The 19223-nt window shown below is 40.2% G+C and overlaps 1 protein-coding gene across 1 annotated transcript in view; it reads right to left on the reverse strand.

The window, feature by feature from the left end:
• Window positions 1–19223, reverse strand: part of ush2a (Usher syndrome 2A (autosomal recessive, mild)) — a 292843-nt gene that overhangs the window by 47894 nt on the left and 225726 nt on the right. Inside the window, exons 65-67 of the mRNA XM_036135732.1 lie at window positions 18084–18281; window positions 17781–17935; window positions 6469–6667 (exon numbers count right to left, since the gene is read on the reverse strand). Of these exons, the coding sequence (XP_035991625.1) occupies window positions 6469–6667; window positions 17781–17935; window positions 18084–18281 (552 nt within the window). The remainder of the gene's footprint in view (window positions 1–6468; window positions 6668–17780; window positions 17936–18083; window positions 18282–19223) is intronic.

Consider the following 19223-nt stretch of genomic DNA (forward strand, 5'->3'; position numbering starts at 1 on the left):
AAATGTGCAGTCCTCACGGTAACTCGTGCGTACACTCATTTTGGAAGCAGCGATTGTACATTGTGATGTTGACTTTGCAGCAATCCCTCATACCGGGCATACATGTAGTGACAGCGGAGAGGAAAACTCCCCTTTAACGGGAAGAAAACTCCAGCAGAACCAAGCTCAGGATGAATGGCCATCTGCCACGACTGGAGATTTGAGAAGACAGAGCATACACACAATTCAGAAGCATTGATCCAAGAGTACACTCTCTGTTAAAAAAAGTAAAATGTTATTGACTGTACTAGCTCCTTTAGTGGTTTCATCTAAGAGAGAAACCCGGTTAGATAGCTCTGAGCCAGTTTTCAAGTATGTAGGATGAAAGAGAAGCACATACAATTAGTCGTAGTAAAAGCTCAGCCAATAGCTGCGTCTAGAAGAGAGCCAGGATTAACCACTAAAAGACAGGCCCATTCTCACCTGAGGTAATGAAGTTAGTGTCTGCTCTGTTTAGTACAAAGTCTGAGTAGTAGGCTTTTCATTTGAGCATCTGGTATGGTTCTTTGGTCTGTTGTTCTTTGACTACCTGAACCCATATGCTGAGAAATAGGTTTATCCATGGGTTAGCTTCTTTTATATATTTGCGTATTGGATGACATAGTACCGTTTGTATAGATATATTATTTTATATTCTGCATAGGTGGACAGTTGTTCTTATTTGTGTTGCTCTGTAATAATTCTTCATATTTGGAAGGTTGAGGGCATCTTTTTCCTCAGGTAGCTGTAGGGTCTTAAGCATTGTTTGACTCATTCCTTGCCAAATAAGTCTTGAGATCATTCTGTCTAGTTTTTGAAATAGGTTCTAAGAGCTAACATCACTGGAAAAGCGCGCACACAAACTGTTAAGACTTATACCTTCAGATTGGTGCTACAGAGTGCTATTTGTACAAACCAGCCACCACTGAGACAGCCTCTTCCCTTAAACAGAATTGTATTGGTAAGGGAATCAGTCTTTTTTTACAATATTGCGCTATAAAGAACAATCAAGTCCCACTGATTATTACGAAAATAGAGCTCCACAGTGACATCTGGTGGGGCCAGGCCCCACTGGCCCCATATGCAGAGAGGTCACAGCGTAGTACATACCTCTCAACTTTTGACGACTGTTGAGAGTGAGATTGTTGTGGGGGGGGGGGGGGGGGTGCTGTTATCAACACTGTCCAACGGGGGGGGGGGGGGGGGGGGTGCTGTTGTTCGATTCAAGACGGTCACTATTTTAGACGGACTTTGCTTTCATGTTACAGTTTGTAATAACACATGACGACTTACCATTTAATTCGCACACAACACGGACCGTACAAGTGTTTCACTTTGGATGAGGGAAACTTGTTTGCGCGGCGGCAGTCCTTGCAGCTGTGTTACCTCTACTACTGGACGTGCGGAAACCATTGTACCGCAAATTGGTTCCGCCATGACGCGAAGCGTCCGTACGCGTGCGTTTCAAGAGTGAGACTTTCATTGTAAGATTGAGATTTTCAAAGTAATGCGTGTGAGCGTGTGCAATTGATGAAATGCGTGTGTCACACGGTCAATGCGTGAGAGTTGAGAGCTATGGCGTAGTAGCACTTTTCAATTACACTCTAGAGGGCAGCGTTGTGCTCCTACGGCAATTGTACTACACTCCACTACATGCAGAAGTAGATAAAACAGTTGTTTATAACATTTTAAAGCCGCTAGCGTTCTTCCAAGAGTGACTGTGGTTATTGCAGGAATTGTTACCAATTTGTTGATCACAGTGACTGAATCATAAAGATGTCTATATTTATGAACCTCTGATATTCCAGATGGGACTGTTCACGTAGTTAGGGAGTTTTCTAAGTGTGCGGAGCGGTAACATTTGGCTGCGTGAAGGGCCGTGGAAACCAAAATGATGTAATATGGCCATGCTGACCTTGCAGATGCGTCAAGCATAAAGCAGGCTTTAGGGTGTCAATCTGATGAACACAATGAACACTTCACAGCCTGAATAGTCAGCTAATCTGCTGTGGAACAAAATACATATATTTGCACTATTACAACTTCCCTTTTTTCTTTCTTTACATATTATAAACAAACAAACAAACAAAAAACACACAGTTTATATATTTATACCCAATGTTTGCTTGGTGTGCTGTAACTGAAGGCAAATTTATTGCTTGTGCAGGCAATCATGGCCAAATGAAACTGTTTCTGATTCAGAAATGTTTCATTCGAGAGCTCGGCTGGTTTGACAAAACAAAAAAACAAAAAAATAGAAGTCATGGTAATATATTTATTTTTTATTGCTTCAATTCTTTGTACAATTGATAAGAATGGTTATAGATTCCATTGAAGGCATATAGTTTATTTGGATAATTATTTCAATTCTTTTTAGTATTGTCACTCATAAATGTTTTTTTCCCCAGTTTATCTTGAATTGGTCCTTCTTGTACTGACTGACATATAACCTGACATTTCTCCAAACTCCACCAAAGACGTGTTTATGTAAAATACATTTTTGCACTTCCTAAACATATTAAGATATCATCTGCAATCATGAATCTTTTTAGTTTTTCATTCTGTCTCATCCAGAGTCAGTGGTTCTATATTGACTGCAAATAAAAGCACAGACATAGCCCAGTTTAGCCAGCAATTGTCGTTCAAAGGGTTTTGACAGTCTGCCGATAATACTGATTTTGGATGTGGGTATGTTGACGATAGCTTTTATTGTTTTAATGAATTGATTTGTAAAAATTAAATCTGAATAAAACCCTTAAATAGGTTAAATCAACGTTTTTGCTTGGCATTTAACTATATAACAGATAGCAGCATCCTTATTTTGTTTTATTACATGGTGAGTTATATATATGAAGTAGGTCCATTGTCATATTTAATCCGTCTTTGGCTAACAAAACCTGCCTGGTCAAAGTGAATGAAGAACTTTTTCTAGTATGGGAGGTAAGATTAGGGTGAAAAATGTCTTGATGTAAGCCTATGTTTAACTTGTTCAGTTTTAGGCTCTCTAATTTATATTACTCTGTTGTGCCTTTAGTTTAGAAGCCAAATATTTAGTGGATTTCTTTACTATTTCATAGTATGTTTGTTGTAAAAACAGAAAGTTTTTTGAATTTCCAATGAATGTATATTGTTTGTTTTGATTTCTTATGAGTATGGGTTGCATTATTTTTTCTAATGTTAAATTTTGCTTCTCATTTTTTCTGTACTAACTTTCTTTAGAAGAACTTTTGCTATAACTGTTTTCCTTCTTACTTTCCTTCATACTGGCATTCCACAGCATTGGAGAAGACATTTCTTCATTATAATTTACTTAAAGAAATCTGTATTTCTGTCTGTAGTTCTTGTTTCATAGGATCTTTCAGTATATTTGGGTTGAGGTTATTTATTCTGTTGGTGAGGTCCAGATCCATATTGCCAGGTCCATGATCTGATAGGCGCGTTGTTCCTATTTTAAAACTCATTATATGGATATCATTACCGTACATACAAAATAATCAATCCTGACGTATAAATCCTTTTTTTCCTCCCACGTCAGCTCTGCCTACTGTTTCTTGCTCTTCTTGTCCTCTTTTATTTTGCAAAAATTATCACAGCTTTTCCTATAAAACGCAGTTCTTGTAAAATTATTTTCCAATTGGCCATATTGTTAGCCTCCCTACCTGAAGATGGCTGCCACTTTTTTCCTCATTTGCAGGCTTACTTTATCTGGCTTGCATAGTTTTTTCTTTAACACACAAATGTTTGCATGGTGCCAAGATGATTTCCATCTTGGCACGATATCTGAGTCCTATGAATTTTGGTAGCTTTAATCAATCTAAACCTTGAAAACTCTCAGTATTTTGCAGCCAGCTACGGGGAGCCTCAACATTATGCTATCACTCTAATGACCACCTTACAGGAAGTCTACAATGTAAATTCTAAAGGAGATAAAGGTAATCTACTTGTATGCTGTAAAAATTTAGAGATATTTAAATAAAATCAATAATCTTATAGTAGATATAGTCTTTCAACAAAAAAAAATTAAAAGTAAAATAGAAACGGACAATACATCTGATGTGGAACAAAATGATATTTAGCACTGATGAGTCTGCTTTACCACAACTACTTTTTGTATAACATCACAAAATAAGTACATGCTGTGACACGGAGCTGCAAAGCAGACAGTTAAAAAAGAGAAGAAGGGATAAAAGGGAAAAGGGACAGTCCCAGAAGTGGTTTTGGCTTAATTTCACAGTTTTCCCGGGTCTCACTAGGGTTTATGAAAATTTCACACACACGCACACGCACACACGCACACGCACACACACACACACACACACACACACACACACACACACACACACACACACACACACACACACACACACACACACACACACACACACACACACGTTGGTTGCTTATACTGGCACTTGTGGCTGGTACAGTATTGCAGCAGGACATTAACATCTTTATTTGACATTGTTTGCTTTGCCTCATGCCTACACATACAAACACATGCTCACAACCCCTGACCATACAAGCCAACCACAGACACCATGGGAATTGTCAGTTGACTACTGGCAAAGCTGATACCTGGTCTGGATCCAAGATTGAGCAGCATAAAAAGCTGTCAAGCGGGTAAATGCCTCTGAATTTCTGCTTTAAAAAATGTCACCTTTGGACTCTCAGAATAAAGAAAAATTGGGGGATAACCAAGTCAAGTCAGGAGCACTGAACATTTTAGATTGATTTATTCACGTCTCAAAAGATGATAAAGTGGGCAGCAGGATTTATAGTCTTTTAATTGTTATTACACAGATGGATGGGCTCCCACGGACGTTAAATCTTTAACTATACCTTAATTAGGGCTGGGCAACGATTAAAATATTTAATCGCGATTAATCGCCCTGATTAATCGCGATTAATCGCGATTAATCGCATTGTATTTACAAACTCCAAGAATGAATTCAAAAGTAGTGTAAAGAGCACTTTTATTTTAATGTTCTGCTGCCATATGAACCAAAGTGTTGTAACATTTGTAGCACTTATTTTATACTGGATATTTTCAACCCATCTATTGAATTTAGTGCACTAGTTGATCTTTTCTTCATAAGAGAACAGCAAGCACTGCAGCCAAAATATGGCCTTTTTTGACCTGCTGTATATTAGCCAGTCCCTAAGCTTGATGTATCATGAAACTGTTGACCTTTTGGGTTTTGTGGTTTTTATTTTATTATTACAATTAAATAATAATAATAATAATAATAATAATGTTATGTTCAGTGTTTTTTCGCTAATCCACCTCTTATATATTTCAATCCTTATGTAATTTTGTCTGTGTTGTGTGCACCTGCCTGTTGCTTTAATCCTATACATTTCCCCGTTGTGGGATAAAAAAAGGATTAGCTAATGTTATCTTATCTTAAATAACACTTTTTAATATATGTACTGGGTTCTTTCAAGGTCTTAATTACATGTTATGTGTGGGCTCCAGTAACATCCATCCATCCATCCATCCATCCATCCATCCATCCACTGATCTACCTGGATGTTCCCTGGAGGACTGAAACGCCTCAGTCAGAGACGTCTGTGGGTCTGTCGGGGCAATGAGAGAAGTTTCGTCTCCTCTCTCCGTTTCTGGGGCTCGACGTTTTCATGTTTTTTCACGTGCTTAGATAAATTTGTTGTGTTTCCACTGAAATGAACCGGCTTTTTACAAAACATACAGCTTGATTTCATTTACGGTATTAAAATAAAGCCAAACGGTGCTACATCCTCTGTTCATGTTTTTCCGCTGCTGCGGTCTCTCTCCGCTGTTTGTGTGTTAAGTTTGTGTGAAAGCTGAGTGGGCGGGCCAGGCTGAGCCTGCGTGCTGATTGGCTGGCGCTGCTGAGCCATGTACGAGAGGGGAGGGGGAGCACCAGAGTGCTGCCGTGAGTGCTGACTGACACTGACTGAAAGCATTTGAGCAACATGCGTTAATGCGCGATAAAATAAATATCGCCGTTAATAGTCTAATGAATTAACGCGAAATTAACGCGTTAACTTGCCCAGCCCTAACCTTAATATTTTAAATGTTTCCTCAAGCGTTTTTTTAACTTCTTATTAACTTCTTTCTACTTCTTTGAGGAAACATATATTGTGTATACAAACCTGCAAGGAATATTAAACTTAAAAAGGAAAACAGGGAAGAAGGAGCAAAACAGGAGATCCGCAGCAGAACAATTGTGTCAATATAAGAGAAAGGAAATAGATCTAAAGAAAAAAGAACAGAGAAGCGAAATAAATCAAAGCAAAAAGAAAGTTTAAAAGACTGGATTATAAGGAATATTGAGGACCCAGAGAAGGAATACATATCAGGATAATATTGGATATGAAGAAAAGAGTAGATTAAAGAATAGTTAATGTAAAAGCGAAGAACAAAATAACAGAAAACAGACAGCAGCAACAGAGTGATTTAAGTCCTACCTGTCACAGTATAATTTCTAAGTCCACCACTGTGTGTGAATATGGTTCCCACACCAGTCTGATTCAGATGGTACCTCCGGATGACTCCATTTGGACGAGAAGGGACAGACCAGTTCACCTTGAGAGAGGAGGAACTAACAGCGGTTACCACTGGAGCCTTCATGTCCTGTGGGACTCCCTGGGCCGTCACTGCCACCACCTAAACACAGACAACCAAAAATACACAAAGAGGCACAAATGATAATTATATACACAATTGTCTAAAATTCAACATTTCTAAAGATGAACAGGGTACAAAAAAGGAAAAAAGTTGTTAAATCAGCTCTTCAGTTAAGGAAAATCAACCACACTAGGATAAAACTGCAATAAAATAAAACGTATCTTGTTCAAACAACAGAGCAAGGCCTTAGTTCAACCTGTTGCTAAGCAAAAGCACTATTACCTATTACCTCTGCAGATACAACAATAAAAGCAGAATCTGTTGGTAATTTCAACTCTTGCTTAAAAAAAGTACTGTTGCTTAGTGTCATGACGAGGGTGACCATCCTATTGCAGATTCCTGGTATTGTGTCTGTAGGCCTTGGTGAGTGGTGGGAAATGCAGAGATCTCAGAATCACAGGGCAATCTGCTGCTAGAGGCAACAGGGATATCCTTCCTTAATAGACTGTCACTAGCACTTCCACCAGCTGTCCCACACAATGCTATGCAATTAGATCGCCGCTACAACAACTAAAGCGACATCCAAGCACACGCGCAAAGATAAACACGCGCAGGTATGTGTGAGTATATGCATTCAAGTACAGAGAAGAAGAAGAGGGGGAAACAGCAAAAGTGAAAGAGCACACATCGTTAAGGAAAATGGAGGGAGGTGTGGTATCATTCAGGAAGGCTTCAGTGTGTTAGACGTTTAATTGTCAGTCAAGACTGTTCAAAGGTTAGGAAATTAAAAAGCACAGTATGTAAGCGACCTTAAAATACACTGTTGAAGTTCATCCATCTTTGCTCTGATTGGAACAACATAATTCTTGACTACAACAACATTTGGGAATATTGCTAGAGAAGCATCTGAATATAAAACTGCTAATTTAAGGATGTACCTAATGGCAAATTGGATATCCACTCTTCAACCTCAGTTGTATTTAGTCTGACAAAACATTTGGCATTATCATTCTAATATTCTAAAGTATTCCAATATCGGTATGTTGATGTCAGCGTTCATTACTATTTGAAGAGTTTTAGTCAGGCTTCAGAGCTCATCATAGTACTGAAACAGCTCTGGTGAAGGTCACTAATGATATTATCATGGCCTCAGATAATGGACTTGTGTCTATACTTGTCCTGTGAAATCTCAGTACTGCATTTGATACAGTTGATTACAATATTCCCCTAGAAATACTTTAACATACTGTAGGGATTAAGGGAAAAGCATTGATCTGGTTTAAATTGTATTGGTCTGACAGATTACAGTTTGTTCATGTTACTAATAAATCTTCTTTAAACTCCAGGGTTCTTTGTAGAATACCACAGGGTACTGTCCTGCTTCCGATTGGTAAAATTATCAGACAGTATGGGATTAATTTCCACTGTTATGCTGATAATACTCAGCTATATTTATCCATAAATCCTGAACAATCTAATCAATTACTTGAACTATAGGAATGTTTTGATGACATCAAAACCTGGATTACGTTAAATGTTCTGCTTTTAAATTCTGACATGACAGAAGTTGTCATCTTTGGGGTGTGCTTTGGTGGCGCAGTGGTTAGCACGCACGACCCATGTACAGAGGCCTTAGTCCTCGATGTGGCCAACCTGGGTTTGACTCTGACCTGTGGTCATTTGCCGCACGTCTCTCCCCTTTTCCTGTCAGCACACTGTATGAAAATCTAGCCAGTAGTGCTGTAAAAACCTAAAAAAAAAGGCAGTTGTCATCTTTGGTCCAAAGTCCTTAAAACTAAACTTCTTGATCAAACACCTAATTTGAAAAGCATTAAATTGGCCTCTGGTAATAAGGTAAAAAACCTTTGTGTTATTTTTGACCAAGACATCATCATTGTCATTTAAATCCCATATTAAACAGGTTTCCAGGGTTTCCTTTTTTCACCTCTAGAATATTACCAAAATATTCTGCACAGGAGTGATGCTGAAACACTAGTCCATGCATTTGTTACTACAAAGCTAGACTATTGTAATTCTGTACTATCAGGAAGCCCATAAAATGCAGTTCAAAGCCTTCAGCTGATCCAAAATGCTGTAGCAAGAGTTCTGATGAAAACAACAAGAGAAATCATATTTCTCGAATTGTAGTGGTATTAGGCTTTACAATTCAATCATCTACAAATTTGTGAATTAAAACAAATGCTTCCCTTTTAAAACATGCTAAACTTGGATTGTGCTGTACAGCTAGGATAGACAACATAGGCTTTTAATTTTCTGATGAAAATCAACAAGATAAATCATATTTCTCAAATTATAGCTTCCATTCATTGGCTTCCTGTTAACAGCTAAGCGTGGCCTGGCTAAACCACTCTACAACGCCACCTAGAGTGAGTTGGGGCAAACCATATGTTGTACATATTTGAAATTTGGTATATAGGTAGATCACTCAAAATCATGCAAAGCCAAAATCAAGTCAGCCATTTTGGGTTAAAGGGTAATTTTTTGCTGTTTTTGACATTTACACCTCTCAAACTTTAACCACCCCTCCCTGGGCTGCCACCTTACCGTGGTGGAGGGGTTTGAGTGTCCCAATTATCCTAGGAGCTATGCTGTCAGGGGCTTTAAGCCCCTAGTAGGGTCACCCAAGGCAGACAGGTCCTAGGTGAGGGACCAGACAAAGCGCAGCCCAAATGCCCTTTTGATGAGTACGATTATTGGACCTCGTGTTCCCTCGCCCGGACGCGGGTCACCGGGGCCCCACTCTGGAGCCAGGCCTGGAGGTGGGGCACGTTGGCGAGCGTCTGGTGGCCGGGCTTTTGCCCATGGAGCCCGGCCGGGCTCAGCCCGGAAAGGTGACATGGGTCCCCCTTCCGACGGGCTCACCACCTGTCGGAGGGGCCAAAGGGGTCGGGTGCATTGTGTGATTGGCTTCATCAGGGTGTGATCTACAGCTCTCACTGGAGCGGTTCGCAGCAGAGTGCGAAGCGGCCGGGATGAAAATCAGTGCCTCCAAATCCGAGACCATGGTCTTGAACCGGAAAAGGGTAGAGTGCCTTCTCCGGGTTGGGGAGGATGTGCTGACCCTAGTGGAGGAGTTCAAGTATCTTGGGGTCTTGTTCACGAATGAGGGGAGGATGGAGCGGGAGATCGACAGGCGGATTGGTGCAGCATCTGCTGTGAAGCGGGCGCTGTACCGATCCGTTGTGGTGAAGAGAGAGCTGAGCCAAAAGGCGAAGCTCTCGATTTACCGGTCGATCTACGTTCCTACCCTCATCTATGGTCACGAGCTTTGGGTCGTGACCGAAAGAACGAGATCCCGGATACAAGCGGCTGAAATGAGTTTTCTCCGTAGTGTGTCTGGGCTCTCCCTTAGAGATAAGTTGAGGAGCTCAGTCATCCGGGGAGGACTCAGAGTAGAGCCGCTGCTCCTCCACGTCGAGAGGAGCCAGTTGAGGTGGCTCGGGCATCTGGTCAGGATGCCTCCTGGACGCCTCCCTGGTGAGGTGTTACGGGCACGTCCCACTGGGAGGAGGCCCAGGAGAAGACCCAGGACACGCTGGAGGGACTATGTCTCCCGGCTGGCCTGGGAACGCCTTGGGATTCCTCCTGAGGAGCTGGCCCAAGTGGCCGGGGAGAGGGACGTCTGGGCCTCCCTACTGAAGCTGCTACCCCCGCGACCCGACCTCGGATAAGCGGAAGAAGACGGACGGACGGACGGACGGACGGATGGACGGACGGACGGAAGGACGAAACTTTAACCAACTTGTCCTAGGGATTTTGTGCTATTGTCTTCAAATTCACTCAGAATGCAGATAAGGGATGGGGGATTAACAGTTATAAAAATGGCGGAGGGATGACAATGTCTAGGTGTATGACCGCAGCACAAACTTTACGTGCTCGCCAAAACATTCAAAAAACTTTAATTCCCACATGGAAAGGTTGAATTAAACAAATCTTGGTATGATCAAACCCTCTCAAGTTTCCGACAATCCTTTGTGGTCTAAGTCTGACATGATCAAAGCCATCTCCCCACCCCCTCAGAACAGGAAGTCACTTTTTCTGCTTGGAAAGATGCTTCTCTGACCTCTTTGAACGAATCAACTTCAAACTGTCACAGAAGACAGATAACATGCTAGTCTCAGGTCCTTTGGAGCACAAACCGTTTTTACTGGAGGATGAGTTCGTGACAGCAAGGCAAAGTGTGGCGTCACGCCATGACCATACATTTGGCTCTAATCTTCACATTTTCCATCTGATCTCCACAAAATTCGGTATGATTGACCTTAGTCCAGGACCTGAGAGATATGTGGTGAAAGAATTGAATGGGTGTGGCCTAATTTCTCCACAGCACCACCTAGCACCACTAAAACTATCAGCACCAAGCATGACTGAGGATTATGCAATTTGGTACACATAAGTAACTTCTCAGGACCTACAAAAAAGTCTCTAGGAGCAATGGTCCAAGCGCAGCATGAAGTCATCCATTTTGTCTCTTTTACCCATGTTATATCTGAACAAAACTAGAGCTTTTGACTTAGTCACTTCAAAATCAGAACAGTATTAAGGCACTGGGGATCAAAAGTTATCAAAAGCATTTTGATGCATGAAAGAATGTGGGTGTGGCAAAGAGTCAAAATCTGACTTCTTGCCATAAAAAAGTACTACAATTGTAATAACACTGAAGTTCCCAGCAGCATGACACTCTCTGTGAGTCATCCTCAGTGATCCCATCTTGTCTGAGGTCTTCAGAGACCCTGTCTCGCCAAAGGTCTTCAGCAAATCCTGTCTCATCTGAGAATGTCTGTGATCTCACCTCGTCTCAAAACGTCTGTGGTCCATCCAGCCTGGTTTGAGAGGGTATGTGACCCTGCATCTCTGAGAATGTCGGTGGTACTGCATCACCTGAGAACACATATGGTGCTTTTCCTGTCTCTGAGGGTCCAGTGGATTCTTTGGGTTCTGCTCCTGTCTCGGAGGTTAAGGGGCAGGGACATGCACAGTTAGACACAGGGTGGTGCTAGAGCCCCTGCCCTTTTTCGACCAGACAAAAAAGTGCCCTCCTGAAAACTGTCTTTTTTTTTTAGATGGTTTTTTTTTTCACAGTAGGTAGTTTGCAGCTCAAGGTATGGATTTTAAAAGTATTTATTACCAGTCCTCTACATTTTTGTAAATTTCCCTGACAAGACTACTAGTGAACAACAGGTGGACATGCGCTGCACAGCCCATATCCTCTTCTCTCCTCCTCCATCGTCTGAAAGAGGCCTGCCCTGGTGACGGGCTCGCTAACCATTCAGGTAACAAATAAAACAAGGGTAGCCTATTTGCCTCCTAAACCTCAGATGAAAAAGTTAAAACATCACTTGCCTCAATTATATCTAAACAGTGCAGACCAATCAATGGCATAACCTTCCCCTCTATGTCTTTTATGATGTAGAGGGGTGCCAGGAGAATGTTTAAAATATAGCTTTTAGATTAAATTAGAAGAAAAATAAATTCAAATGCATCTCATAGATGAGGTGCTTTTTACATTTGCTATAATGGTCCCTGATCGCTTCTATTTCTCATGTCTTTTTATTGCAAATACAGCAGACAAGTAACCTCTGTCTTTGAAACATTTAATTTAAATCTATACATAAGGCCAAATGAGCTGGGTAAAATTACAATTCATGCATCATTAAAACTATTTTTAATAAAGTTCTGTTAGGTAAAAGTGGGTCATGTAGATCTACCTAATGAGGTTGTGTGTTCTATTTCTGTGTGTAAAATTATGATGTGAAGATCAGAGTATTTTAACATGTAGATAATATTAGGAGACATCTTGTTATCAGTTTTTAGGACTTGTAGTTAATCTAATTAATCGGGACTCTCTTAGAATAATTTCTGTCAAATCACACTAGCTACATGCAGAAATATACAATATTCATCTTACTGCCTTATTCTATTCTGAAGGTTTCCTTTTTAAGCTAGAGATTTGTGAACATGTACACTATAAGGTCACTACTTTAGTAGAAAGTAGTAGTAGTTCCATAAGGTTCTCAAGCATCTTCAGTTAATTTTGGTGAGCACATATACACTTTTATTGCACTAAGCAAGTGCAGACCTGGGCCCCAATTTTGTTGTACAACTTAGATATTGTCATTTAATGGGCACCCCCTTTTAACCCTCCCAGTTTGAAATGCACAACAACAACATGCAAAAACATGACATTAGAGCAGGCGGAGGCAGGCTTGGGCTCTTTTTCATACCCTTGTTCTTCAATTGCTAACCGGAGCTTGAGGTCTGGAGGAGGAGTGGACCACCTAGATGGGCGATGGGCAGGGAATGGGCATTGAGTCCTTGGGGTTGGCTGGGGCTGGCACCCTTTTCTCCCTGGGAATAGGGTGTGGGGTTCAAGTATTGAGGTTAGGGTGTGGGGGAGGCATTATGGGTCGGTCAAGGCAACTCCAGATTCATGGGGTAGGCTCTGGTTGGCTGGCTCCTTTGGACTGTGTCAGCTCCTTGTCTGGATGAATGGGCTCGTGGATCGGCAGGGCTGGGATCGAGGCGGGGGGTTAGGGCTGAGCTATGAATCCAGGCTGGGTGTGCCTGGTTTGGGGTGGCTGCTGGATGCTGTGGCTGCTTGGGGATTTCCTGGGGCTCTCCTCTGCTCTTCTCTGGGATGGGGAGGCAGCTATCCATTTGTTGGTCTTTCTTGGGCTCATGTGCTCTGGGGGCCCTTTCGGGGCTCTAGGGTTCTGATCTCCCCGATATCTACCTTAGCGCTCTGGGGGGTGGATAAACCTAACATATACAAGCACACTCTCACAAACACCTACAGGTGCTCGGGTCCAGCTGCTTACAGATGCACTTTACTATACTATTTACTATATAGATAGGTGTAAACCCTAAAATTAGCATTGGCTGTCTCATATATATATATATATATATATATATATATATATATATATATATTTATATATATATATATATATATATATATATATATATATATATATATATATATATATATATATATATATATATATATATATATATATATATATATATATAGCGGAGCACTATAGTGAAAGCGGTAATGCTCCACTTGCAATTAACTCATCCCCTTGGGACCCAGAGTGGCAGTCTGCGGGAGTTGAACCCAGGACCTCTGGGAACAATGCTCTAACCACTAGGCCACCACTCACGCCAGAAGTAATCTAATTCAAAACAGAAAACATATATAGACTTATTACACACAATGAAATTAATTTTAAGTGTCTATTTCTATGTATGTGAACAATTATGGCTTACAGCTAATGAAAACTCAACATTCAAACTCTGAAAATTAAAATATTATATAAGACAAATAAAAGTATTTTTGATACGAAAAAGTATGGCCACATCCTGTGGCTTATATGTACGTAATGCTTGGTCCATATTCCATCTGTTTAAAAGCAGCGTGGTATGGAGGCAGTGAGTTTGTGGCTCTGCTGAGGGGTTAGGAAAGCCCACTTTGCTAATTGGACTTTCAACTTGTTTCCATTGTAGGTATCGTGTCTCTCGTTTTCCTCTGGACAATATCCCATATATTCAACTTAAGTCAAGATGGTGCAGCAGATGGCAGCCTTGGAACTTTCCTCTCTTGTATTTTGTGTGTTTATTCTGCTCCACTTTTGCTACAGAGGAATTCCTAAACATATGACAGTTGTCTTTAGCTATTTTTAGGTTGTTTTTTTTGCAAATTTTTCATCAACCCCAACTTCAACTAGATAGTCTTGGTTAGTTGTGCAGCCGCACTCTATGAGACACATGCGAGATGAACAGGCAGGCACACTTGTGCATCTTCAGAAATAGAGACATTACACTTGCTTTCAGTCCACCTTTCAGTGGATCACCAGCTTTATGATTGACCCATAGCAGCAGGTGATATAGGGGAGCATCAGCCCCCCCAGAGAAGAGTTATCTGCCTACTCCTCTTGTCTCTGTACACAAATGGCCAAACCTCAGCAGACCCATCTGTGAAACTCCTGAAGTTTGTAGATGACACCACTGTTATTAGTCTAATCCAGGATAATGACAAGTCAGCAGATCAGTCTACAGGAAGGTGGTCGATTGGCTAGTTCACTGGTGCGGTCAGAACCACCTAAAGATTAACCCACTCAAGACAGTGGAGATGATGATGATGGACTTTGGAGGACACCCCACACACTGCCTCCCCTCAATATTCTTAACAACACTGTCTGCCGCGGAAAGGGTGATTCCTAGGACTTTACACTTTTAGACTGTTTTAAAATGGGACACATGTCTGTCACTTTCTTTTTCTCAGAAACAAACATTTAGAATCTAAATTAAGGATTTTGTGCTCAACAGTAAATATCTGATTTTAACTGCATATATGAGTTTCACATCATTGAAAATAATAGTGGTCTAAAGTTCAAGGTAGATCTTTATTTGATCAAAACTAGTCAGTCCGGTTAAAATTTCAAACGCATGAATCAGCTGCATCTCATCAAAGAGTACAGATAATTAGAAAATGTTTGTGTAGAGAAAGTATGGATACTCTAACACAATAGGACTGTAAAACGCAGATAAAACCGACTAGATGGCAGTCGTAAAAGCAAAGCAGCTGCTTAGATAGCGTAATGGTGTTGAAGATGAAAGAGGTTAAAGTAAGGAGATAAGTGTTAAGAGAAACTGGGAACTGTGACTCTTAGATCAGACGAAGGACAGGAGACAAATGGCAGAGAGAACAGGGCAAAAGGATTGTGAGACACAGAAGAACCAATCGCTCTTCCTCGCGCTCTAAGTGACCAACCGTATTAGATCAGCACCTTCTGTTGTCACAGTAGGTGTGTGCATGTGAGTGTCTGTTTGTATGCCGGCACCTGTGAGTGTGTGTGTGTTTGTGAGAAGGAGCTGATGCCAGGTAATTGCAATGGTGTATTAGGTTAGTTCAAGTTATCCCATAATTGGGACTGTTTGGCCAATTTTCACTGTTGTACAAACTAATTCAACTCACTCCTCCTCCATCCACTGCAGGGAGAGTGTTCGAGTGTGGTGTGACCATATGTTTGTGTTTGTGAGATAGACTGAGATGAAAAAATGGATGGCAGAGACTGAGTTGGAGGTATGCGAGTATGTGAATGCACACACTTATAAAGTATTCAACCAGATCAAAAACTATGAATTTTAACACAGAGGAATCTTGGATTCCAAGATTAAGACGACTCCAAGCATACATTGGATAAAAAATTGAGAATAGAAATCAGAATAGTTAGAGTCTGGCTGTCTTGCTCAAAGACCTCACAGCTATCATGTGTGAAAGTGGTATTATGCTTTACGATTCAATCATCTACAAATTTGTTAATTAAAACAAATGCTTCCCTTTTAAGGCATGCTAAACCTGGATTGTGCTGTACAGCTGGGATAGACAACATAGGCTTTTAATTTTAATCACAACATTTTGTGCTACGTATCATGATGATGACAAGTGATAAGGTGTATTAAAAAAATAATCACAGTTTTTATGGTGATAAATCAATTACTGCATAGAGCAAGAGCCTCAGAAGAACAAATACTGACCTGATAGACAATTACTGTCAAAAATTGTACAACACTTCAATTTAGTAGTGGAAATGCTGAATATTATAATGAAAATAAAATTAATTTAATTCTCCAGATAAAAATCAAGTAACAAACTTCAACACTAACATTCAAAGAAATAGAGATAAAACTAGTAAATCCTTGGGAGTCACTGATCTAAAATAGTTTTGTCCAAACTACCACTAAGTTTTCTGAAAAGTTCTCTGAAAACTACCACTAAAATGGTAGTTTTCAGAGAAAGTTGGTGGTGGTCAGAGGGCCCGGTGGCACCAGTGTATGTGTGTGTGAATGGGTGAATGACTAAACTGTAGTGTGAAGCTCTTTGGAGGTCGTCAAGACTAGTTAAAGCGCTATACAAGTACAAGCCATTTACCATTTAAAATAGAAAATGAAGGTGGCTGAGAAGCTGAATCTATTTTCTACAATAACTAATCCAACACAAATTAACAGGTTAAAAATATTCCCATAAATACAACTTCATTAACTCCAGGATTCCTCTTTACTAATAAACAAGCTCCCCAGAATTGTTAAAGACGCTTTTCAGCACTAGCTTTCATTGCTGCTAAGTAATGACAGTAATTGTTGAGGTGATATTAGCTCAGCTACAGCCAGAGAGATAGCAAGGGAGAGTTCTGGATGCATTTTGTCCACTATCACAAACATCAGCAAGACTCAGCAAATCCAGAGTCCTGCATTGAGAAGCAGAGCAAAAATAATCCTATAATAATTTGTTTCTGCAGAACACACTGGTTTTCAAGTGGAAACATCTTTTTCTTTGTACTTTCATGACATCACAGGTGAGGCAAACGGATGCCTAAATCATAATTACGGGATGCTACTGAGCTTTGATGTAAACAGTTTCCCAATTCAATATTTTGCTTCAATGTAGGTTGGAAAACATAACATGAAATTATCATATAAAATGCTGACTTCAAAAAGACAAGCTTTGAAATTTGCTCAAAAGGAAAGAAGCAAAATTTAAACATTTATAATTCATTAAGTGCAGTCATAAATAAGTGTAAGCCTACGTGTTTCAAGATAGATAACCATGTACTGAAATATTGCCATGAAATGCGTAAATGCTGGGTAATTTTTTAAAATCAGCTAGTAAGGAGAATGAAACCACATAAATACAGGACATATTTATGTTTTTATGTAACCAGTAATGGTTTTTGCAATAAAAATCAAAGATTTACTGTTGCTGCATAACACGTCCTTCTTAATATCTTACATTTTGTTCTTTTGATAACTGGAAATTTCAAGCCTTAAGAACACGTAAAAAAACTGTTTTTTCTAACACATTCTCATTATGTAAAGCTGTAAGTTTATTGCAATATATGCAATTAAAACATCTTAGTACTGAAACATTAATGACCAAATTACTATAACATTTACACTACACATCTTGTCTCAGGGATGGGGATTTGACACCCATTAGTCCAAATTCAAGCAGGGTTTTGTTTAATTTTGGTTAGAAATAAACAGGTGCAAGGGAGGTAGGTTTTCTGAAGCTCTATGCATGCTGCATATATTATAGTTTTAAAACATTTACTGAATACTTTTACCTTACCTTAGTGCTATCAGTACAGCCAGCCTGGTTACAGGCCCTTAATTGATAGATGAACTCCTGAAAAGGCCTGATCCCTCTGACATCAGTAAATGTTTTTTCATCTCCACGGTAACGTTCCTGTCCATCTCGCAGCACGAGATAATGGGTTATGATGCCTAATAAAATGAAAAGAGGTATTTTCAAGATTTGAGTGCACTCACATATAGTTGTAACTAGATTCAGCAACAGCTGCAGAGCTTTTTAAAAGGCTGCATAACTTTTCTGAGAACAACATTTGTTAATCATGTAAACACGTATACTAACCGTTAGGTCTAGCAGGAGCTTGCCATTGCAGCTGGATGATGTCATCTCGTTCGTCTAGGCGACTCCAGCGGGGTGGGGCCACTCCCCAAGGTTTGTCTTCACTGGTCGTCACTGTCGTAACATCACTGGAGCCCGGGCCGAAGCTGTTCCAGCCCCTCACTCGATACTCATACTTTGTAAAGGGCTCAAGATCAGTATCTAAATCCAAACAAGGAAGAGAAGAATGCATACAAGCAAATAAATATTTTTTCCCTAAAAAAATGCAAGTTATATTTGGCATGTTGACCTCAAAGATCCATTCAGACCTGCCACTAACAGCTCTCATAAATGGTTTGAACTTGCTAGGATAGTGACTTGAACATGCTCAAAAGAGATTGAGGATGGCTTGTTACTTTCAGAAGTGGCATGAGACCTTTTCAGTCTGCACAAAGCAGTGCAATCTCGTCCACATTTGACTGCAGCTTTGCGTCCTTTATAGGCCTTATTTCTGCACATTTAATTTCTGAAGCAATGGGGAATAAACACATGCAGATATTAACACAGTCATCAAGTCCAGGATCAACTTGAACCTACTTTTGTGTCTGATTGCAGGTTTCCTTTCCTCCACCACACACACAGCAGATGCAGAAGGAATCTTGATTTTGACCTATTTTTGCCTTTTTTTTATAATTAGTTTAATTTATATAGAACTCCAGGTTCTCAAAACTTTAAAAACAGAATTGGACTTAAAGAAACACATTAGAATGGGCTTTCTGAATCATGCAAAACGTGCACCCCTCTAACCAATTAATTCACAGATAAAAAACCCTTGTAAATCCATCTTTTATTTTCACTTAATAGACAAAAAAAGGCCTTTGCTTTCTATTACTGGGCTGGGCCCACATCTCCCATCAATGCAATTGCAAGTGAGAACAATTCTTCAATATGTGCACAGTAAGGTTTATGAATGAGGAGTTTAATCTGTGGTGTAAAGTTTGTTTTATTCACTAATTGAGCTTTATCTGTGGTGTTCAAAATAGTGTACAAGTATTCCAGCGTTATCAGTTTACACATTTATGATTAGGCTATGTGTGCAAGAAAGTTGTGTAAAAACAGGTGACAGCTGCCAGCAAGCTATCACCTGTTTTACTGGAGTGGAGG

Source organism: Fundulus heteroclitus, chromosome 4 (genome assembly GCF_011125445.2).
Source record: "Fundulus heteroclitus isolate FHET01 chromosome 4, MU-UCD_Fhet_4.1, whole genome shotgun sequence".
Taxonomy (NCBI): domain Eukaryota; kingdom Metazoa; phylum Chordata; class Actinopteri; order Cyprinodontiformes; family Fundulidae; genus Fundulus; species Fundulus heteroclitus.